Source organism: Ischnura elegans, chromosome X (assembly GCF_921293095.1).
Source record: "Ischnura elegans chromosome X, ioIscEleg1.1, whole genome shotgun sequence".
Taxonomy (NCBI): domain Eukaryota; kingdom Metazoa; phylum Arthropoda; class Insecta; order Odonata; family Coenagrionidae; genus Ischnura; species Ischnura elegans.
The window spans coordinates 7,216,455-7,241,359 of record NC_060259.1 but is presented as its reverse complement, the minus strand read 5'-3'; the positions used below and the strand labels follow the sequence as shown (position 1 = coordinate 7,241,359).

Sequence of the window (24,905 nt, the reverse complement as noted above, 5' to 3'; positions counted from 1 at the left end):
AAGCCATGGTCTAGGGGGGGAAGTCATGATCTAGGAGGGGGGGGGCAAGCCAAGTTGTGACATTTTAGCATGGTAAAGATGAATGAAACCAACATTATAAGAACATTATAACAGCGCTTTATTAGTTTATGAGATTATTTCATTGAAAAAATAGTTTTATTGCAGTTACTTAACTTATACTAATACATATCATTTTTCGTTGTTTTGAAGAAAATTTGTTGAATACTTTCGTTTCAATTCAGTACTGATTTTGCTTAAAGACTTTTGCGATTTTTGCTTCTAGGGGGACAGCTGCTCCCCCTGCCCCTCGCTGGGTACGCCCATATTTACATATGACATTCTTAATCAATTTATTTAATACGATCGCTTCTCGCTTTATCTTGATTTATTTAGCTTTTTGCGCACAGTCAAGGCTATAAAATGCCTTAGTTCATCGTAAAAATATATTTATTAAGTGTATAATCATTTGGCGTGTCCAATATTGTCGCTTTTCAGCGGCTTTGCAGCGTATGAGCGTTAAAATATCTCAAGCGCGCATATGGAATATCGTCTGCAGTCCCAACCGTGACGTCACGCTCCCTCATCCCACTCACTTCCACGCCGTGCGATGTTGGCCACAGCGTTCCGCCCGAATGGCAGGTCTACTTACTTAAATGGTCTAAGATTTTAACAAATTTGGAAGCTTATGGAAGTGAAGGATTCTGTCTTATTGGAGAAGGAGTTGGTCGCCAATGTTATCGATAATAATTGACGATAAGTGATGATATTTTCATGTCCCTTATCAGCAAGGTTGAGGGCAGAATAAAACGGCAGGATACAAACGTGAGGCAGTTTATTCCCACGAGGAAAATGTTATTAATAAATGATCGACATTGTGGTTGAGAAGATGTTATGAATAGTGCTGTAACGTGCATTTAAATCACATTTTTTCTCTCCTAATCTAGCAGTTGCTAACATAAGGTCCTTATTCTATAATCATAGCGATAGAAACGGGCAGCTGTAGTTTTTCACAGGTTAATCGTCAGTCAATATTAGTCATTTCTCCAGCTGCTCGCTCGCTCGCATTGTATGCCCTCCACAAAGCTAACCTTTAGAATTCAGCCTCGATACCTTAAGTAAATCTTTTATTCTTTCCAAAACATCCCTCCTTGTATTGCGATTCTAAAGATTGCATCCTTCTTATTATAGATCAGCTCATTATTACGGATTTCCTAGTTGAGAGTTTCCATCGCCTATCGAGACCAATTTTTGGTCATTTTTACTTTTAGGACCACAACAGGCGATGAAATAGACGATCACGAATGTATATATATATTTGAAATAATGTTTTGTGAATTCACTTCGCGGTAAGGTGACATTATAAATTCAAAACTAAACCTTTTAGTATTCCATACAGTACTAATGAAAAAACTCAACCGGATTCGATCTTTTCAGGTCTTTTTTTAGAGGTTTACGATAATGATAATGACCTGAAAAGGTGGAAACCGGTTGGGTTTTTAATGCATACTGTGTGGAACACAACAAAGTTAATTTTTGTGTCCATAATATATATATTTATTAATTAAAATGCTCATGCAGACGATAAATAAGTTTAACCTATGTGGCCTGTGTGTCAGCGCTTGGCGATGCTTTTTTGTCAAAGGCCCTGTGATTGGCTGGTTTCATCCAGTTGGATGAAAATTTAGAACCTGTCCTATCCATTTGGACAAATCGGTGTTTTGTGCAAACGATAGGACCAAAAGCCAGTTGGATGAAATTTTGACCGTGGGACAGGGTGCGCGTCAGTTGCATCAAATTTTGATGCAAATTTGACCGTGGGACATCGGCTGTAGAATTGTGTGGGTTAAGGGACTATTAGCCTAATATTGTGTGTTGCAAAAATGGCATTGAGGATATTAAACAGACAAATAAAGGCAAGGTCAAACAAGCATATGGGGAAAGATCAGCTTGATTTCAGAAAAGGAAAGTGAACTCTAGATGCAATATTGCCTTTTCTTATTTCGCTATTTAGCGAAATAAGAAAAGGCGTGGGAAAAGTCTGGTCTTGAGTGTAGCCTTTCACGTGCAAAAACATGGACACTTGGGAAGGAGGGCAAGAGAAGATTGGAGACATTCGAGATGCAGGTTTGGAGAAGAATGGAGAATGTGAAGTGGACAAGGAGGAGGAAGGACAAAGTGCTGGACATGGTGGGGGAGGAGAGGCAGCTTCTTCATTATGGAGGTGATGGAGGGTGTGGATGATGCGAGTACTGATCTGGGAGGGGATGTTGCAAGCATAGGATTTTTAGTTATAAAGGGACTAAGCCTTAATGTGAATTTAGGAGGGATGTCCACGAAGGGAGGGAAGGCTGTCAGAATACTTCTTAACCCTTAACCAGTGACGTGCGGTCTGAGAGACCACTGCGTTTCTAAAATTATGAATATTTTCAAAATTACCATTTCAAAATATCTTTAAGTCTCATTAGCTTCGAATTTTTGTGTAAAAAGGACTAAGCACTATTAAAATTTTACCTTCTTATTATTTATTTCTGTAAATTTACAATTGAATTCTATTAACAGCCTTTGAGGTCGCACATCACTAAATTGGAAAAATCCATAAACGTGATGCTGATGGAAATGATTCAAAAAGTTGTTAAAAACAATTCGCACTGATTTATCAAGCATAACAGTAATTAATATTTTGTTAGGAAGCATTTTTAGTTGCATATTGTGGGCAATTAAGTACTTAAATTTTCTTAAATACATTATGTAATAATGAACTACTATTCAAGTTGTTTCTGAAGGCGAACTCAAAACAAATGAAATCCTGTTTTTATTGGAAATATCATCCATTTTGCACTTTAAATGTTAATATTTTATAGATGTTATCAATAAGTAGAATAAAATTGTGGTAAATTTCTGGAACCCTTTGCAAACATTATACATATTATGTATTTTGTATTTTGGAATCAATTTGACCATTTGAAATTTTGCGCATCCATGTCTGGAGGGAAACATTCATTTGCACCTTTTTTTGCAGTCTCCTAAGTTCATTCAATGTTTTAAATAGGAGTGAAATTGAAATATTGCAATTTCTAGGTGACAAATTGATATGTGCAAGTGCATATCCGGCTGTAAAAAAGTTGTTTGTACATTATAACTCTGGCCTCACATCCAGTGCTCCTGTGGAAAGGTTATTTTCTTTTGCAGGATTTATTCACAATTGCAAAAGAAGTAATTTAGCAGTCTCTATGTTTGAAACATTATTGCTTTTGAAGGGAAAGGAGCATTAAGGAGGAGTAAGTGAGACTAGTGAAATAAACAAATTATTACCATATATTCCCCATATTATTTAAAAGATTTTGCCCTGGATAATGGTCTGATTGCCAGTTACTTATAAATACATTGTAAGAATGTTTGAGCCTCTCATTCTAAAAATAGTTCATATTTGAATTGATTTTAATTTTTTATTAGATAAGAACTTCGGTGAAGGTATGTATTTTGTATTTTAAGAATGTATTTTGAAATTACATTTGTATTTAGTATCCAAAATACAATTTTTAGAAGTAATTTGTATTTTGTATTTGAAATACAGATTTTAAAAGTAATTTGTATTTTGTATCTAAAATACATTTGACGTGTGTTTTGCCCATCTCTGTATATATTTGCCTGAAGCATATTTATGGCTATGTTTTGGCTCATATATTTCGTGTGCGTAGTATCTCAAGCAGTGCAAAAATCTGTCGACTCATGCCGACAAATAAAACTGATGGTGAAGGAGGGAGCACAGATGGTGACAGAAGTGATGTAGTAAAAGTTCTCCCTAGGTGAGAAAAAGTTTTTTACAGGAGAAATCGCTATTAAATGTCATCAAATAAGCCAAAGAGGAAAATTTGTACACCCTTCTATAGCCTTGTTACTCATAAAGGTGGTTTGAAGGGTAGCATTACATCACAAGGTAGGGATATTGAGCCTCTTGATTATTAGTCTCAGATTTTTAATGAGCGAATCTTGCAATTGATTTTGCACTGGGCAAATACGAAGCAGTAAGAGACAAGTATGAAAGGGATTGCAGGCCAGAGAAAACATTGATTTGGTGGAATCAAAAAGCCTTTATAGGTTTTTGATGAAATGTTGATTGCCTTCAGGTGTGAATGCCGTTTCAAAATGTATATTACCTGCAAGACCTTCACGTATGGTTTGAAAAGGATGCGTTTGATTGATGCTGAAAACATTTACAGTAAAACCTCTTTACATCGTAATGGAGGGGACCAAAATTTGGGCAATTTTATGTATGGATGTTCACTATAGAGAGGTTTTAGTAATAGGCACCATTTTTTCATATCCTTCAGAAATGAAAGGCACTACTGTCTTTTAAACTATTATATTAATATATTCAAACACACATGCATACATTAGGGAACATATATTTACAATTTAATGATTACCTAAAGGTAAAAGTAACTTGTTCAAGAGGCATTTTTAGAAAAGAAATTAGTTATTGGGTTTGCTTAAACTTTTTTCAAACTCTTTCGAAATAATGTTTTCAATTCTATTGAATACAATTATATTATGATCGCATTCCTCCATGCTTAATTAAAACCTTTCAATTATGTTCAATACATCCTCAACCTCTTTTTTGGTGGGAACTGTAACTGACCCCTCATTATCAATATCTTCCTCTAAATCCATCTCTTCCTGCCCACATAGCACACGGACACCTTTAGGACATCCGGTGACTGTCCGCCAAGTGGCCTATGGACGTCCGTAGGACGTCCGAATTCATGCCAAAGGATGTCCACTGCAAGTCCGCATGTCAGTAAAAAAGGTGGCCTACGGACGTCCTGAAAGTGTCCGCTCCGGACACCTTCAGGACACGTTTAGGTTAGGATTGCATTTTGTTCGATACTAATAAATAATAGGTCCAAACAAGAATTTTAATAAATAAGGCATAAATTCCATGCACAATATTTATTTGGCTTCTTAAAATAATCCAATTCAAGAAACTACATACGAATTATTTAACTTTCTTCTTCCCCTGTAACCTCTCCTTGGCGTGCCTTAGCCAGCTTTGGATGGCAACCTCCACATCCTTTTCAGGGGCTGTCATGCTCTCCTGCACTGCTCCTGTAATAATGAAGTATATAAACATTTCATTGTAGCAAGAAACCGTCTCTTGTAGGTAACAAGCAGATTACATAAGACAGGACGCTACAGTCTTATTAGTCTCGTGTTTAACATTCTTAAGGTTTCAAAATTAGGAAAACTGTCCATTTTTGGTTGCATACATTTTATGAACTTTTCTTTGAATTTTTCTTCTTCTTAAATAAGAAAAGATTTTGAGAAAAAAGAAAAATATTAATATGTTAGTAATTTATATATGTATTGTAATAAAGAAAATTTTTCACAGAGCAATTGTTGCACTAGATTTTAATCCCAAATATGAGAAGACTGTTTGTCTATTAGACCCTGGTGCACAATCTAGAAAAAAATCTTTGATCCATCCTTGCCAGATAGCTAAGTAGAGGTCTCGAAAAAGAGATTGGAAAAAGCATTCAAATGGAGGATAATATTTCTGAACAATTGGTCTCTGCTTGAAGATTATGGCTACACTAGAGTGAATTGTGGAGGTAAAGAAAAGTGTTACGTAAGCTGGTTATAAAGGAAGACTAATGCATAAGAGCTGAATATGATATAGGAGGAAAAGAAATTAGAAAATTCAAAGGAGGAAGTTTAACCCTCTCCCTATTGAAGTTTAAATGCCTCATTCTCCGCTCCGTCCTAACCGGGCCGAAACCGGCCGCCACCATTTAAGTCGCTCCTTCATAAACCGGCCGAATCCGCCCGGCCTGGCCTGCTATACTTTGGGCAGCCTTTTGAGCTTCATAGGCATCTGTTTTATCTTGAGAGTGTTTATCTATGCTAGCACAAGCATCCTTCCTATCTCTCGTTTCATTAAGAAGAAGCAGAACGTCGTCACCATAAGCTAAAATCCCGAGACAATAAGGTGCTTTGTTCCAGCGTGGTATATTAACTGGGAAGTAAGGAGAGAAGATTCTTAAGCCGTTACAAAGGGATTTTTATTAGGGCCAGTTTTGAAATGATGTGATACGAAAACCTAGGCCTGCCCTGTGTTATTTAGAGTGACTGTCACATCTTATGGCGATATTTCTTTCTGTGTGGACACACACAAGCTCACGCTTTTCCTATCTCACATGGCAAGGAGGCGAAGCTCAGCTCAAATGAAAAGAAAATGATTCCCCCTCCGTTCTGTTTGTGGGTGGTCACACGCACTCTCACACTTTTCCTATCTCATATGGCAAGGAGGCGAAGCTCAGCTCAAATGAAAAGAAACCTAATGCCCCTCAGTTATGACCATGGCTTCTTTAAGTGAGGATGCTATCGCAGAAGAAGTGAACAGAAGTGAATTTTCGAGTGATTCAGATAGTTCTAGTTGTTTGAATGGAGAAGAAGGATACAGTGATAGTGACAGATCAAGTGAAGTAGAATTGGAGGATGACGTTACCCCAAGCACGAGTGATTTAAAAGGTGATGATCAGGTGCATGACTCTTGGAGGGACACCCTGATTTTTGAAGAACCGTCGGAGTTCAAAGAAGAGATAGGGCCTATTCATAATTTGGCGATAGGTGACAATGAATTTTCCTTCCTAAAATATATGCTAGGGGGCGAAGATTTTTTTTACAACATTGTCAAGAACACAAACAAATATGCAGAACATCTTCAACATTCCTCAGGAAAGGCTGAAAAAGACTGGGTAGATGTTACGTGCGATAAAATGGTGGCATACATTGGAGTGCTTGTATACTTGGGAATATTCGATTTGCCTGAAAGCAGGGATTACTGGCATAGCCAAGATATTGACTGCTCAATTGTTCATGATTGTATGACCTTTGGAAGATACACAAAAATTTCAAAATATTTCCATATTAGTGATATAACTCAGGAAAAAAAAAGGTAGAGGAGGGTTTTGATGTATTGCATAAAATTAGGCCGGTTCTTGATGTAATGGATACTTTTCAGGTAAAGTATAAACCAGGTAGGGAATTAAGTGTTGACGAGGCGATGGTTGCTTTTAAAGGACGTCATGACATCAAACAATACATCCAAGGAAAGCCAACGAGGTGGGGATTTAAAGTTTGGGTTTTAGCAAGCTCCCATGGCTATGTCCTGCAGGGAAATGTGTACTTAGGGAAAAAAGATAAAAGAAATCGTGAAATGCTTCTTGGGACGCAAGTTGTAATGAATTTAATGAAAAACTATTTAGGGAAAAATCATCATGTGTACTTTGATAGCTTTTTTTCGAGTGTGTCTCTCATGAAATTACTACTTATGAATAACACATACGCATGCGCTACTACAAGATCATCTCGTAAAGAATGGCCTGCGGAATTTAAATATCCAAAAAAACTTAGACTCCAAAGAGGAGAGAGTAGAAATTTACAGAGCGGAAAAGTTACTGCAACGGTTTGGCATGATAATCGGGATATTTGTATCCTTCAAACCAATTGCGATCTCAATAACAAAGTCTATGTGCAAAGAAAAACAGGAAAAGGGAACAAACAAACTATGGTATCCTGTCCAAATTCAGTTGCATTGTACACCAAATACATGGGTGGTGTTGACAGAGCTGATCAAAGAAGGTGCTACTATGGCTTAGGTAGGAAAACAAAAAAGTGGTGGAAATATTTATTTGCCTTCGTCGTAAACACGGCTATAGTGAACAGTTTTATTTTGTACAAAGAAACCAATTCACCCTCAAATACTAGGCATGGAGTAACACAGAAGAATTTTCGTTTAGCACTTTACAGGCAGATGATAGGGAAATTCTCCTCGCGTAAAGTAGTGGGACGTAAAAGAATCCTTCCGATGGGCACATTTTCACAGAGACAGCAACACTCTCTTGTAAAGTTCGTGGGGAGAAAAAAAGTGTGCGCCTATTACAGCTCTAAGAAAAGAAAAACTCCCGCTGGTCGGAGCATAGAAACGTCATGGAAATGCATCGGATGCGATTTACGTCTTTGCAAAATAGGATGTTATCATCAATATCACCAAGAAAATGGAGTTGAAGGAGGGAATTAAATTCAATATAAGGTAAGGCCAACTTCTTTCAATAAATTAATATATTCTTAAAACGTATACAAAATTTAAAACAAAACACTTAAATATATTTCAAGTTATTGTATGTTAATTGAAGTAACCTGCGTCAGTTCCTCATCGCCGAGAAAAATAGGTCTACCAGTGGGGCAAATGGGTATTTAAACTTCGTGCATGACGGGGAAATGTTTACGGCCGGTTTCGGGCGGTTTAGGAAGGAGAGGGTTAAGTGGACTAGATATCTTGGGATTAGTGTGAAAACAGCCACACTGATTTGGCACACAAACCACTTGGCTGCATTGGCCGAGATGCAACTTAAAAAATAGAAACTTTGAAAAACTAGGAAAAACTTGCTGTAGTTTAGGCCATTCCATGATTTAGATCTCCGAATTCTTCCAATCTGAATAATTAAAATAGATGTTCTTATGTAGTCTGGTATCGAGGCAAAAGTGACAACCTAGCTCACTGGCAATATTCACATTTCGACAGGGACATAACAGGGGAATAGCAGCCAAGGCCTGCTGTGAGCTACTGAAATTTCTATAGCTCCTACAATAACAGCTACTTCAAAACATCTAGTATCTTAGTTAGCTACAGCTACTAGAAAATAGTAGCTTCTGTAGTACTGTGCAACTTCCATCCCTGTTGAATAAGTTATCCCATTCTTAAGTTCTACAGGTGTTATACATCGAACTTTTATGGAGCATGTTTCAACCATGTTTTTTGAAATTATACCTCCCATGTGCAGAACAAAAATTGTTTTCAATTGTTTGAATTACTTGGTAGTGGAATCTGCATCTGAAAATAATACATAACAATACTATTTTCTCTACCTTTAGCATGGAAGGGTGAACCTTGTATAATAATTATTTAAATGTACTTTATATGAGCTCCCTAAACAGGAGCAACTTGCCAAAAAAGTATCCAGACCAAAATTATTCCTCCTTGCCCAAACCCATATAATAATCTAACGAATACTTACACCTCTCTCTCATGCCTTGCTTTAGCATGTTCCAGCTAATTCTTCACTGTAACTTCCACACTAGAATTGGTGGCTGTAGCGTCCTGGTTCAGTGCAACATCTGTAAAGGATGAATACAAATAAGTATACAGACAATTATAAGAAGACAGACATACAAACTTATAAATAGAGATAGGAACTAAATAAAAATACAGATAAGCTATTTTTATTCAACTCCACTAAATGAAAGCAATAGTCAGTAGATGCCTCCAGGTAAATATACCAGGTTCAAGATACTCTACATCAAAATGTGTACCGATGGCTGTACGAAAAGATGCACAAGTTCTATTTTCTGGGTGTAAGATTTCATGCAGCAGTTTGAGCAAATAAATGAACCATGAAACATAGCCGTAAGGTTTGTTTACACAATATATATCACTTACAATTAGACCTTGTTTAGATTCATCCCGAGTTTCTTACAGTCGTCCTATAGTTTCCGCTAAATTAAATGCATGGATGACTAATAGCACAGTTACTTAGTTTGTAGTTAAATTAGTTTATAGTTTAATAGGTAAGCAAAGTTTGACAGAAAAAATATATTAAACGCTTTAAAGTTACGACGGAATTGTAATTTTTTAATCCCTAAGCCTTATCTTTACTGACATAATAGATCATTTATTTATTTAGGACCTAAAATTTTTAATTATTAACCTAGTTCCATTAAACAGATAAAGAGTATAAAAACTTTTTGTAAAAAGGCTTAACATTGGTGGTTATCTTATCATAACATTAATGTTCTTTTTTGATGCGTGCGTGAATATACATATCGAAAGAAATGACACGGTGTAGTCCGATTTCAAAAAATTAATAATTTAAGTGAAACCTATTAATCATACATGCGTGTTGCAAAATCCCCCGGTTACACGTACAATTCCTAGTTATATTTATTGCCAAGAACCCTACTTTATTGCACTGATTTAGGAACGGACTTTCAACAAATTCAGCCGTAGCCTACATTATCAAAACAACAGGTTCTATTTTATACGCTAGCACTTACATTATTTCCTATACGTTCTCACGTACAGAGACTATAGTACAAGAACTTCCACTTTAAATTATATCATGTAAACAAGGAACAAAAGCGAAAATTTCACCATGAACAACGGAAAAAGACGCTACCTTTTGTTGCCAAGTAACGGTTTTACCAAGACGGTCATGTTGTTCCAAGCAGAGCCATATTTTTCCTCGAGATATTACAGGCTGAGTTATAAGAAATATAAGGAGTATGCAGAAACACTATACTGCCGCCAGTGAACGCCAAGAAAAAATTATTTAGAAGTCACATCAAACTTACTTGGAATTCAGCTGCATCTTTGTAACCAGCCAAACCACCATGAAACCATGCTGTCTCCGGTGTTCCGTTCCAGTTCCTCTGTTTGCTCTGTTGGAAAGGAGGAACGGAGGAATACCTTCCTGTATCGCGGAGTAGCGGTAGATTCAAAATTCGTTCGCCAAATTTCAAGACCAAAAAACTAGAATTTCAATATAAAGTAAAGGTACGGCAGTACTTACCTTCTATTGCCTATCCTTAGATTGGACAATTACAATGTCTTTCCTCTTCCTCGATCGGGAGGAAGTATTCTGGCTTCACAAACGAGAGAGAGTTTTTTTTTTTATATCTCCCTTCTCCTATACTCCCTACTCGGAGGAGGATCTCGAGACTTTCTCTCGGAGTTCCTCCTTGAGGAGGTGAGTGTTTTAAGAGGAAACCAAAACTCCCAAACCCTGCTAATGGGACACTAGCTGGACGTCCGCTGGACATCCGAGATAGGACAGTGTGCGGACGGATGGCCAGGACAGCCGGCGGTTGTCCTCTGGCTGTCCTGAAAATCCGCGGACACTGAGAGGACGCGGCGAACGTGCAGCGGACGTCCTTCGGCAACGATGTGCTGTGTGGGTGTATCCATCTAACGATTTGATCGTTGGATTATTCTTCTTCATAGAATAATCCTCTAAGGTCGCTAGAATATTAATTGCGTACGCATGGTTTCGCTGATGGTAGGACCTGCCCGCCTTGTGACGGTGCAGGATTCCTCGTCCCTTCCTTCCTTCCCCGTCCTTTCCTTGGAGGCGTCATCGGGCTCCTATCGCGGTGGCGCCTCCTTTCCTTGTTCCTTTCTGTCCTTCCCCTTCTGGGGGCGAGGAGAAAAGCTAATCGCTTATAGTCCTCGCCTCAGGAGTGTATCCAGCGAACCCGACCCAAGGGTTTCGTTACCATTGTGTGGGTGTATCCTGCAATATACATCTTCACCACAATCTTCCCACGAATGCGGTGAACATATGGATAAATCATTATCTACGTTTACAATGTCTTCAAATGTTGAATTTGTGTCAACTATTTTGTTCTCACTCCACTCTGTAGGTTCATTCTCAAATAAAATAAATAAAATTCTCAAACTTTCCTCCTGTTTGCTACCACCCGTAATCCCAGCCTTGATGAAGGATTTCTCAAAAACTGAGGATACTAATTCCTTCCATAGAAGGCACAGCCTGTGCATGGTCTGAAGGATGTTCCATGAGCACTTTTTAATGTCATTTTCACTATCCACTCTCCATAACAAATTAATTACTAGCTGTTTTCGATAATGCCTTTTGACCAAATAAATAATTCCCAAGTTGTAATTTACTAGTAGTGTTCGGAGGGAAGTACGCTAGTTTTATATTTCCTAACATAATTCCTTTATCCTCTAATTTCACTGCCTGAGTTTTTTTATTTGTGCAGCCTAGGTATACAGTTTCTTCTGTTTTTCATCAGTTGTTTATAAAATAGATAAAATGCCATGCAGGGAAATTTGGGCAAAAAATAATTGCAAAACTGTATTTGATATATTTCGAATCGCGGTAAAGTCATGAAATATTTTCATTTTAGCAGCGGAAATAGCAATGCGGTTCTTTCTCTATGGATGGGAGTTAAGTTAGTTGAAATATTACCGCCGGCAAGGGATTATAGGCTGCGCTGGTCGCCTCTTATATTAAATGAACATAGTATGTAAGCACTTATAAGAAAATAAAGCCATAAACAACAGAAAGCGATTGCTATAGCGCGATTTTTACCATGATTCGAGGGAAAACGATGCGCTCTGTCTTAAGGCCGTTTGACACGGTACACGGAATTGCGCAATCTGACGTAGGTGCGAAGGCGCAATAAATATTGCGTTGTGTAAAGCGGTGAATTGCTAGAACCATAGAGTATCTCTATGGCTAGAACACACGCGAGAATGCGTAGATGCGAGACGGCAAAATAGCCCCTGTTCTAATTTCGTTCATGCATTCGCGCAATTCCACGCCATTTTAGAAATTAATGCAGCTCTAACCTGCGCAATTCCGTGTACCGTGTAAAACGGCCTTTAATTTACTGTCACTTAAAATGATCAGAATAGTAGAATAGATGCCTGTACTGTTAGGTATGCTCTCATATGGAACAAAAGGCCCTAACTAATGGTTAACGTGAAAATTACATTATATTAAAGGTGTATAAGAAAAAAAATAAGTGCAAAACATTTATCGCTGAAAATGTCATTCCATCTACGTCATCGCGGCTGCATTAATGGTCTCTAGTTGTCTCGGTACGATTTGCGGAGGTAGTTAGGCCGTCTCGGGGGTGTCTCGTTAACGTTAACGAGACACCCCTGAGACGGCCTAACTGACCAATTGGTATGATATGTGGAGGTTTTACGAGATAAAGAGGTTTGCCTATACATTCACATGTAAATCTGACGGGACCAGAGGGTTGGTACGAAGTATGGAGGTGTACGATGTAGAGGTTCACTACATAGAGGTTTTACTGTATCAGTCTAACGCGTGCAAGTATTTGTCTGCTAGAAAAGACACAGATGGTATATGTCTGTCAGACAAAGACAAAAACCTATCAAATCCATCCCAGTCAAAATGCATTCATTTTTTTCTGTTCTTTGTGTCTCTTTGAGCCAATAATCGGGTCCAACAGGAAAATCACAGCGGATAATTTTGGTTCACATCTATTAACCCTTTCTAACCCAGAGCTGCTTCTAGGAGGAATCAAATTTCAAGATTTTTCATTTGAAAAACTTGAAAATTTTGCACTGAGTCATAATTATCGTGGCAGCTAAATATTTCGTCATCACAATTTACACCACAAAATAATGTGTAGTTTAGATATTTCCTAAAGAGAGCAGAAAATTAAAACATTTTGGATGCTGCTTAGAAGCAACATTGGGTTATAATGGGTTAACTGGTAGAAAAATTAAAGAAAAGGGCTGATGTACATTGGTACAATTAGAAAAAATAAAAGGGCCTAGTGATTTTGCTTCATCCACAGGGCGCGTAATGGGCTCTTCACTTTACGGATTCTCAGCCAACAATAAGGCTGTAATGTCCAATGTCCCCAAAATATAAAATGCTGTTTGCTTAGTTTCATTTATGCACTACTGGGTGAGTGATGATATAGAGTCAGGGAAACCAGGGTAATTGTATTTTACAACGCAACTAAAGGTGGCGTAGATACTTCAGACAAAAGGTGCTGTAGATACACATCCAGGAGGTTGCCAATGGCAGTATTTTTCAGAATATTAAATATTTCCTTTGTCAACTCTTTTGTACTTCAGCAGTCTGCTAAAGATAAGAGAGATACATATTACACGATTGAACTTCATTGAATCGATCGCTGCAGATCTTGTTAGACTCCATATGAGAAGGAGAATCTCAAATCTTAGACTCACGGGACCGGCGGGATTAATTATTGCGTAAATTCTCCATCTACCGTTGGAAGAGGCTGAAGAAGTTGAAAGGTTTGAGATGCTGACAACATGTATACTGTGTCCACCGCACAAGAAAAGGAAAACCTCATTCTTATTTTTCCGATGAAAAAAGCCTATACATGTGCTTTTGTGAAAAAATGTTATTTTGATCGCCTGCAGAATGCATCAACAAAAGGAATAAGCAGGATAAATGACAAGGTTTCATTATACTTAGCCTTCCAACTAACATTTAAGGCCTTATTTTTAAATCTGGTGAAATATTAATACATAAATATGATAATCATAACTCAAGTGTTTTTGACATCAGGTTTTTGATCCTGTTTCAAAAAACAATTTTTGCTGAAAAATTGGCCCATATTGGGATTGTAAAAAATTTCATGTTAGTTTTAGAATAGTTAAGCATTTAAGGAAAAATCAAACAAAACAATAAAAATGACATTGCAACATTTTATGAATATTTGATTAATTGCAGTCTCCGACACTGCACGTTGCTGGCAGTGTAACAAGAATTTCACGTCACTGGTTGAGTGTCAAATTCTTCATTATTGGCATAATACTTAAATAACAATATTATGTTTAATTTAATCGCAATTCGTTATGGAATTTCATGTGCATTTTTATTTTTTAATTCTTTTTTAGATTATTTTGAGATAATTATTTTACTATGATTGTGTAATTCTATTTATTGTACTCATCATAATACAAACATAAAAGCATGTTTTCTTTTAAATGTAAATTTTTATTTACTAGCTAATAAAAGATTTTGTTACACTATAGTTTTACTGTATAAAGATACAGTACAGTGCTTGATAAACCACATAAGTTACCATGGGTTGCTCGGAAGTGCACTCGTTATAAAGGTTTCAGAGATTGCAGTGTTACCGTGATAACACGAGTGCAGGCCAAAATAACCCACATGACCCTCAACTAGCTGAGTCCCTCAATAAGAGCAAGTGTGTTCTTATCGAGGGTCTCCTTCACTCCCTCTGCGCCAACAGAGTGCTGCTCCGTGGATTGGGCTCACTGCAATGCGGCTCGTGTTGAGGCAGCCATCGCCATCATGGAGGACATTTTTGGTCGAGGAAGTTGCTGTGTATCGGGACCTCCCAAGAAGACTCCCTCGCCCTGCACTACCCATGCATGTAATTTCATTTATCTTATTTAAATCTCTGGCCATCAAGCTGTGGAGTGGGAGTTCGTTATGATCGTGTCCATTGTAGTGAATTACTGTTTTGTGAAATATTTGTTAACTTTTTCATGTATGTATTGTTATGTTTAATATTTGAATTGAAATTTTGTGTTATGATGCAATAAATTTAAAGTCATTAAGAAAGAAAGGTAAAAAATATATTTTAAATTTAACAAAGGATTCTTATTAATCTCAGGGGTATTTTCAATCTGCTAAGAAATAGTTTACACTCTACCACAGGCATTGAGCAGTGTCTCTGTTTATAGTGCATGGCATTCAATATTTCACTCATCTTTTTCCCTTTCAGTTGACAGCTGATGGCTCATTGAGGTGTGTGGATTCAGCTTCAGGGCCAAAAGAGCAAGCTATGCCAAGGAAGGGCTCCACTGACGCTGGAAAGGGTAAGCGAGGAGAAACTCGCCCTGCTCTCCTGCAGCGACAGCAGGATGGCCATCTTGCAGTATTGCACACCCGCACTGCACTCGTATGGTCTCCTGGCAATAGTAGTCGAGGTTCCCTTCATTCATCAAGGGGAGGTGCACACCCCAAGGTTGTGGTGAGTATAGTATCTCTGCATTTCCCTGAAATATCAGCATTGGTGTCTTATGGTTTAAAAAAGGCAATTTAAGGTTGTAATCAGAAAAGTTTTCAAGGGTATGTTTGGAGAGTGGGTGCATTATGGGGATACACTCGAAGATGGTACACTTGGCACAGTATCTTCCAAACACTTCAGGGGGATTTGAGACCCTTAACCCCCCTACAAACACAGAAAGTATTAAATCTGTATTAAACTCGTATTTTGAAATCCACGAAATCCCAATTATATCTAGATTTAATCCATAAATAATCTCGTGCCACGCAAAGGATTTTTCAGGGATTAAATACGGATTTCAGTATATAGATTTTCTAGGGGTGCACTACAGTATTGCTTTTCATTTAACTTTGAGAAACCTTAGCACTTAGTTTAGGATTAATGAAAGATATTGAGGCAGCTTCCCCCAAAGGAAGAACCTCTTATCACCATCATAAGATCTACGTGTCTCACCACTTCACTCAAATGAGAATTAGCTTTTTAAGCACCCAACAAGTAAACTCTCTTACTGAAACACATAAGCCTATCAACAGGAAATCAAAAGAAGCTGTCATCAAGTGTCTTAGAGGACATAATATGATGGCCTGTTATGGAGCATTCAGGTCTTGACGAGATTCACACAATCCAGCTCAGAATTTTAATTAACACAACTAGCTTTTAATGTGCCCTTATCAAAGTCATAGATTTTTAGATGGAAAAATAAATTAAGTAACCACTTCGCAATAATACACTGACTTGAGGAAATAGGTTAATAATACGGATTAAAAAACATGAGATTGAAGAAATGATGTTTTATTAAAAAATCACAAGTAATGTTCATTAACGCTATATATGAATTCCAAATATTTACACGGCACGGCAGGGTTATAATGCACGGTTCAGATAGAAAGCAGGTTCATAAAAAAAATCCATTTAAGTCAATATAAGTGAGCCCATTGAAGTCACAGTTCAACCATGGGCCCAACGGTCACTCTAGTGAATTTTTTGGGAGAGAAACGATAAAATGTTTATATTGCAAGGTTCAGTTAGCAAGCAGGTTCATAATAACAAAGCCATAGAAGTCAACATGCGTGAGAACACTAAAATCACAGTTCAACCATGGGCTGAGTAAGAAAAAGGCCATTTCTCCTCGTCGTTGTTTTTGTTGCCAAGACCATCACATCCCTCGTCACTATTTTCTGTGGCGCTTTACACATTGAAACATTACAATACAGCCATAAAATGAAGCTAATAATGAGCCAGCGTAATATATAAATGTGCACCAACGTAATGGAATGTGGTTAAAAAAACTATACATGTATAATGAATGATACAGTTCACTACATACGGAAGATCCAGGTTATTGTGAGGTGCAAATACTGATGCAATCTATGGATATTAAGGAAAAATATAACAGAATATCAGAGCAAAACAACCATCAAATCTAGTCGTAGAGTAACAATAACAAAACACACTTCCGCACTTCATCACCAATGTTTCGGCCATTTTGTAAAATTACGTCACCAACGCTAGCGCTGCTTGTGGCGCAGAAACTTCGGAAACAGATTTAATACGTATTTAAAAAGGATTTGGAAATCTAGATTTGATGTATTATGAAATCTCTCTAAAATACAGATTTGATCCTTTTTGTATTTGTAGGTTTAGCGCCCAACATGAGTTGCCATGACTTTTATTACATTTTTTGTAGTTAGTTTGCATAAATATAATCACAAGAAAATGATAATACAATTTTTTTCAAATTTCCCTCATACATGTCGATTTCGCAACATGTTGCTTTGGAGCAACTGTGGTCTGATTGGGAATTTTTTCAGATATCTGCTGTAAATGAGTATTGCTTTCAAACTTCATTCTTTGAAGCTGTAAATATGGTTAATTATTCACATTATTAAATATATTATTTTTATTGCTATTATTGCTAAATTAATTTACCATGAAGGTTATTTCTATTAAATATTTTTATCAAATGAAAACTTTTTACTAGCATTAAGTACTTCATTTTCACTGATGCAGGAGTAAAATCAAATGAGTCACAAGGCATTGAAAAATAAAAGACAATAGGCAAAGAAAAAATAGGAAATAATGAGCACTAGGTATTGCAATAGAATAATTTGAAATGAAATTCAAGGAGCAATTTTATCCTGCCGTAAAGCGCAAATTTAGTTCACATTTCGAACGTTTGACCTGAGTAAAGCGGTTTCTGCAAAATTTATTACTCCCCTCGGAAGAATACTGATGCCAGTGGTGGTGACCATCATAGCGTACATCTTCTACTGTCAATGCAACGTTTTACTTTTGGAAAGAGGCCGACGTTCCCTTAGTTTATTGGGGTGAATTTTGCGATATACATGGTGTCCCATTTATCTTGACCATCCGAAATAACTTTTTGTCCAGATGCAAATTCAAAAATTGTCAAGCTAAATGTTCATAAGCAGTATGTCTTTTTTAAATGGCACCCTATATTTTTTATTTGGATATTCATTTCCTCTCCTATAACTCCTCCTGTTCATATCTTTGTAAATAACGAAGTGACAAGGAAGGCAATCATGCTGATTAATGTCCCCCTGACAGCTAATGAACATTTTCTTGACACATTTTTGAATTTGCATCTGGACAAAAAGTTATTTCAGGTGGTGAAGATACATGGGACACCCTGCATACTCATTTCTTTGCTGGTTCTTTTCCTTCTTCGGTGGAATGCCATTTCTAACATTTTTCTCTGCCAGCTAATGTTAGGGCAGCTGCAATATGTGCTTGAAATTTAACCAGGGAGTACTTAAAAGCCAGTCCTTGCTGTTGTTGATGCCTTTGATAGAATAGCCACAAATTTACAGATGCACCAGAATATGATTATACAGCAGTGGTGGCGCGTGCATATATGCATGTTAGCAACTGCACACGCATAGGTAGAGGTCCGTAAATTTTGCGAGACGCAATATCGCGAAATAACACGAAATAACGCGAAATCGGTAAGTAAAAACGAAATTTCGCGTTTTATGCGATTTTAGGTGGATTAGTGAAAAAAATCACATCTTATGAGTCATAATTTATTAAAGCCTAAGTTTTCATTATTTAATGCTGCCTACGTTCATTTGCTCTATCTCATTACGATTCCAAGGTCAATTAGCTCGTTTAGTCTCGCGCATAATGCATCCACGTAATATCGCGCGCTGTAGTGATTTCTCCGCCAGAATTTGCCGTTTAATTTATCACAGATTATCTCTTCGATTCCCATGTATCAATCCGGAAATGTTTAGAATGAGGCGCTTTCTCACCTGAAGAATTAGATATTATGAATTTAAAATGCGCGGAAAGAAATTTAACGCGGCCCGGAAGAGCGAAAATACAAGCTCACGCGCCCGGTACGCGTCAATGCCGAGCGGTGATTCCGGTGACCCACCGCGACACATTAGACAGCTTTATTGGATAACTTGTTACAGGTAAACCTTGAGTGTGGGTCTAATGTAACCATTTCGTTGACTTAAACACGGCCGCTGGCTGGGACCGGGCCGCCGTTCACGGCACGCTCCACAGCGTGGCAGAGAGTCGTCTCGTCTGAAAGCGGCCTGAATTTCACGGCGTCGTGACGTGAACGGCGGCCGGCGAAAAGTCGTTTCGTCAGAAAGCGGCCTCAATGTAGCACTGCCTGTATTTCACGCCGTAGATGGCGCACCGTCGCACAGTGGGCGGAAATCGGAAAAAGCCGGACAAAATTACAAAATGACTTTTTTTAGTTATAAACTTGAAACTTTGCAATTATACTCAAACTTAATTGAAATTTATGGATATGTACTTCATTTGACATAGATCAAACCCGTTACTGAGATACAGAGGCTCAAACGTGAGCAAATTTCCATAAAAACGCCCGTCTTCAATTTTCTCTGAAAATCTTCCAACGTAAGGGGATGGTGAAGTTATGGGTGGATTCTTGCGGAATAAAAAACCACATAATCTGTTGGCATGGTGTTTTTTCTTTAATTTTCCGTAATCTTAAAGAATACCGTCCATAAATTCTTACCGTGCAGTAACAAAATGGCGGATACTGTTTTTCGACAAAGTTTTACATTTAGGTAGAGTTTCAAATGGGTTTTCGGCAAAGTCACGCGGAGTAACTTATATGAGAGCAGTCTTTGAAGATTTGTTGAGGTTTTTATGCAGTTTTCTTTGAAATAAGTTTGCGTCGCCGGAAATTACATTGATTTTTCGATCGCGCGGTAGGGTTCGTCTCCGCGCGTCGGGAGTTGGATTAGCCGCGACGCGGTAAGGTTATTGAAGCTGTATGGGTTTTAACGCTCAGCATTCACCGTTTTTATGTTTTTCTTCAAGACACCGATTCTCAAATGGTCTATGATGAAGACAGTGGAGGTTTTTCATGCGATGTAAGTGCACGTTTCATCGAAGTTCATTTCGTTTTCTTTGGATACGATCGAAGACCATACTTCTATTAAAAGCTTTCAAACCTCGAAAAAGTGAGTTGTTTTCCTGGGACTCATACAAAAAGACCTACCAGAAATAAACCAGCTGAGACCCTTATACCTCCTTCACTCTCCGATCCCTGACCCTCAGGATTCTACTTCGAAAACTGTCGTTTTATGACACCGCGGAGCGGAGCCTTTGACCGTCGTAACGGGGGTATTTCCACGGGAACTTCTAGCTTTTTTAAAATGTGTATCATACCCTCAGTTCTACCTTGACTTATAGATTACCATGTCTTTTACCCATTTACCATACGTTCTTCCCCGTGTACTCATTAGGACATTGGATAACCATAGGTTCGATAAATTTATTATTTCTAAATTTTACATAGCCTCCATCCGCCATTCAATAGAAAATGCCACCTCACATTATTACACGACTTGATATCTATAAAAAAGTATCCCAGACGGCACAGAATCCTCCGTATCTAATTCGTATGCAGAATGTATCCATTGAAAAAAAAGCTACAGAGCGGTAGTCAATGTATACTATCTGCATACGAATTAGATACGGAGGATTCTGTGCCGTCTGGGATTGGAATTGAGAAAAAAATCATTCATTCGGAAAAAAATATTTGCTGCATTATTTATCGCGGAGGCTGAATTTAAGACAAGACCCTGATGCTCTGAAATTTCTCAATGACCTCCTGACAAAACGCATCCTATGGCCATACCTTAAGAAATAGAGAGTTCTCGAAATAATGAACGATTTTTGTGGCGATACAAAAGTTGGCTCGCGGAATCCATAACATTAACAGAATTTGTTATGCATCACTTTCCCGATACTTCAACGACAGGCGGTTGGTATTGTATTTTTGTAAAAATCTAGTCCTCTCAAATTGATTGATTAAATAAAACTCCCTCTGTATCTTCATGCTACAAAATTCATATTATATTTGCCATGCATTCCCGGGCGGCCAAAAAAATGTCGCATTTCATGTGTTGGATCACGCAGAAGAAAATTCAACCTTTAAAAACTACTGCTACTACTGCTGACCTTGCTCTCGCGGCATCTGTGAGTTTGAGAGAGAGGGGAGACACTGCAGCAGCTCACCTTATTGCAGAAATAACAACTACGACCCCTTTTCGGGCTAAGAGAGTTCTTTCAAAGTGGAGGACGAGTGAAAAGGTCCACCCAGAGATGACAGTGGAAGAGGCACTGTCATTGATGATTACCTCTGATTTAACCAAGAGTCAATATCGGTCTTTCCGTAGGACAGCTCTGAGCCATGGACACGAATTGTATCCTAGCTATGACAGAATAGCGCTAGCAAAAAAAGGCAGCTTATAACGAAGGAATTAAAATAACCCTGTAAACACAAATAGCTGCTGAAGCGCAGCAGCAGCGCTACACCGTAGCGCTGCAGGCGGTGCCCACGCGCTGCTGACGCGCGACAGCAACCTTCAAATTTCCGTTTTTTGAATGCCACACGCGTTGCTAGGGCGCCACTGTAGCGCTGCAGAACCATAGAGGTTACTGGAGGGGGCGCGCCCTATCCTTTCCAATAGCGGGAAGTGAAGCCAGGGGGGCGTGGCCAAATTGCGCATTTAGCCATGATGCCGGGCCCCGCTATGACACAGTCTTACGGGGCAACGACCAATTTTTGCTTTTAACTCATTAAATAATGCTTTTAGGCATTTTCCGCGAAAAGTACGATGAAAATAAATGGTAATACATGCCCAAAGAATAAATTTATGCTGGATCAGAGCCCTTGTGACCTGCAGGAAGACAATAATCAACGGACAATGAGGTGTTTAGTCAAGCATAATTGACTCAATATTACTAGCAAAACAATGGCTGGCAATTCGAAAATTGCATTAATTTCAACTTTGTGAATCTTAATCCGGAAATTAAAGATCGATTGAATATGTTGCCATGCATCCGTCGTTTCTTCTACGAACATAGTAGTCACCATTGAACTCGTCATGAACTGCTCCTGTACGAAAGAAATATTGACCAAACCCGAAGTTAAAATAATTTTTACGACATTACGCAGAAATAACTCACGACTTTGTTTCATATAATGCCATTTTCACTGTCAAAACCCCCGAAAAAGAGCGGTGCTACCTCTCGTAATGCAAGTTAGTGCACTACGAGTACGTACGTCCGCAGTTGACCATGCTCAGCTAAGATTGACGGACGAAAGATTACCAAATCACTATGTTTTCGATACAAATTAATATATTTTTACTACCCAAGCCCCTGGAAAATACCTATACTACATCAAGTAATGCCCCTTTGCACGCGAGTGAACTCGTCTGAGTCCGTGCCTCTAAATTTAACTTGACGAAAAGGTCGACATATTATGATTTTCAAAGAAAAATAAAAATTCATTTAAAGGGCAAATTACATTATTTATTGCTGAGGCTGAATTTAAGACAAAACCCAGGTGCTCTGAAATTTCTCAGTGATTTCCTAACAGAACGTATCTCATGGTCTTCCCTAAGAAATGGGCAGGGTGTTCCCGAAAAAATGAACGATTTTTGTGTCGCTACAAAAATTGGCCCACTGAAACCATAACATTTCCGGAATTTGCTTTGCATTACTTTCTCGATGCTTCTATGAGAGTCGGTTGGTATTTTTGTATTAATCTATTTCTTTCAAATTTATTGAATAAATACTATTCCACCTTTAGCTCTACGTTACAAAATTCATACTTTATTTATACGTTCCGACGGCGTTGTAATATCGACATAAATGGCGTGAATAAATTATTCAGCGACAACCTTGCGCTAGGTAAAGGAAACTTACCCATGCGGGACTCGAACCCTTGACTTCTTCTTTGACAGGCGAGCATTTTACCCCACCGCCACTCAAGCCGGCAAAATGAACAAATAACGAACTGCAAAAAGCGTCATTAAAACTAATATTTTCTTCTTGAGAAGAAGAGAAGAATGTTCAAAAATATGGCTAATAATACAGTGTTCAGTGACTTAACATGACTACTAATCATGAACATATGTTACTGATGGCAACTAAATAATCTAAAGTTTATTGACAAAAATTATGGATCGCGTGACAATCTCATGTTCGGCACATACAGTAAGCACTAGAAAGTTGTTGAAGCAAATACGATGAAGACAGGGTAGTTTAGGTAGACAATTCCACGGGAACTTCTAGCTTTTTTAAAACTTGTATCATACCCTCTGTTCTACTTTGACTGTGGTGAAGGAAAGTTAAGTTCTCTTGAATGCACAGAATTTGTTTGTGGAGCGTAGAAATTTCAAACTTCCACTTGCCTGTAACTACGCTTTTGAATAAATCCCCGAACATCTTTTTCAAAATAGTTATTTTAATTTGTATTACTAATTTAAGCTGAAAAATTTCTTAGCATTCCTTTCCTAACTAAAATAAATTAAATCTTAAATTATCCAAAGCCACTGTTTAAATTCCAATCGATACGACATATCCTATATGCATTCAGAAAATCGTATGTAGCAGTGCAGCGTACACAAACCAACAGAATATTTATCGATATCAGGTGTACGATATTCTACATCTAAGTTATTCATACCCGACGCTCTTGCTCCGCAGGTTTAGAACCTCATGATTCAGCTGTCCGTCAGTGTGTTGCAAACTATAAACTATCGTTTTTCTTAACTTCGAAATTACTATACTTTCCTGTAGAATAATAAATTATATGGGTTTTAAGATTAAGAAAAAATTAGGAAAATAAGGTAAGCAATATAAGCATTACTTTTCCGTTGATCATTGTCAGTAGTAAACAGAACTTGATCGTGTAAATTCCTGAGTGGAAATCATTAAGGCCATCCACCTGCCTTTCAATATAGGTAATGTCTTTCTGATTTTGTAACTTCTTTTGTCTCTTTTTTTCCCCTGAAGCGGAAGGGATGACAAAATCGTGTCGACGTCGGCCGTGGATTTTCCCAGATAGTGTCACCTAAAATTGTAGAGCCTATATGTGAGAAGTGTCTCCGATGCAAGTTGAATTCTTTATCAAAAGTTTAGAGACAAATGTAATTAACCAAGAGAAAGTGGAAATAAAACTTCAGTCGTTACCTGTAGTGCCGTTAATCAAACTAAAAGGTACAAGGGAAGTCATGACTAGGAATTTGTCTGAAGCATCCACTTGTTGCCACATTTGCTTACATTGAGAGCCGCCCGAACTTCCATTAAAACCGTAGTTAGAGATTAATGTGTAGTTCACCACACATTTTAATTCTTGAGAGGTGGAAGTGGTGGCTAAGCAGGCTATTGTTCCCGATATGGTGTGGTTCAGTGGTGCTTGAAGGTTTACCTCGCACATGGTCTCGGTTCCCTGTAAACACAAATAGCTGCAGCAGCGCTACACAGGGGTTTCACAGCTGCAAGTTCGTTTCCGTTTCAATGAAGCGCGGTAACAGCGCTTGTGCAGCGCTCTTTCGCAACGCGCTGGTGAAACATGCAATTGCAGTGCATGAGCAAAGCATGCCTGCAGCACGCTGCTGGAACGCTGCTAATGCGAGTTTGTGCAACAATCCTCCGCTATGCGATACGCGATTGTTTACCAGGGTGCTTGGGAAGTTTGCTGAGGCTATGGCGGCCAACGTTGTGGAACTGTTGATCGTCTTTGGGGATTCTTATTAGGTAAGAATTTATCATCTTTTTTTAAAATGTATAATTTTAGTTAATTTAAATTCAATTCTCCTTGAAATTAGGTTGAATTGGCATTCTTGCATGGTGAATATAAACACATTTTAAGAGTTTGTGTTTTTGTTTACATACGTGGTCGTAGTTATATTCGGAACCATTGGATATATAAGCTTTAAAATATTGATCATATAGGTTTCCATTAATAG

At 38.0% G+C, this 24,905-nt stretch overlaps 1 protein-coding gene across 2 annotated transcripts in view; it reads left to right on the top strand.

Annotated features, from left to right (window-relative positions):
• The window catches only part of LOC124171394 (nicolin-1-like), a 93,160-nt gene that overhangs the window by 34,942 nt on the left and 33,313 nt on the right, over positions 1-24,905 (top strand). The window contains exons 4-5 of one of the 2 annotated variants that reach the window (XM_046550567.1): positions 14,851-14,994; positions 15,349-15,597. In XM_046550567.1, the coding sequence (XP_046406523.1) occupies positions 14,851-14,994; positions 15,349-15,597 (393 nt within the window). The remainder of the gene's footprint in view (positions 1-14,850; positions 14,995-15,348; positions 15,598-24,905) is intronic. The other variant, XM_046550568.1, reaches the window with a different exon arrangement.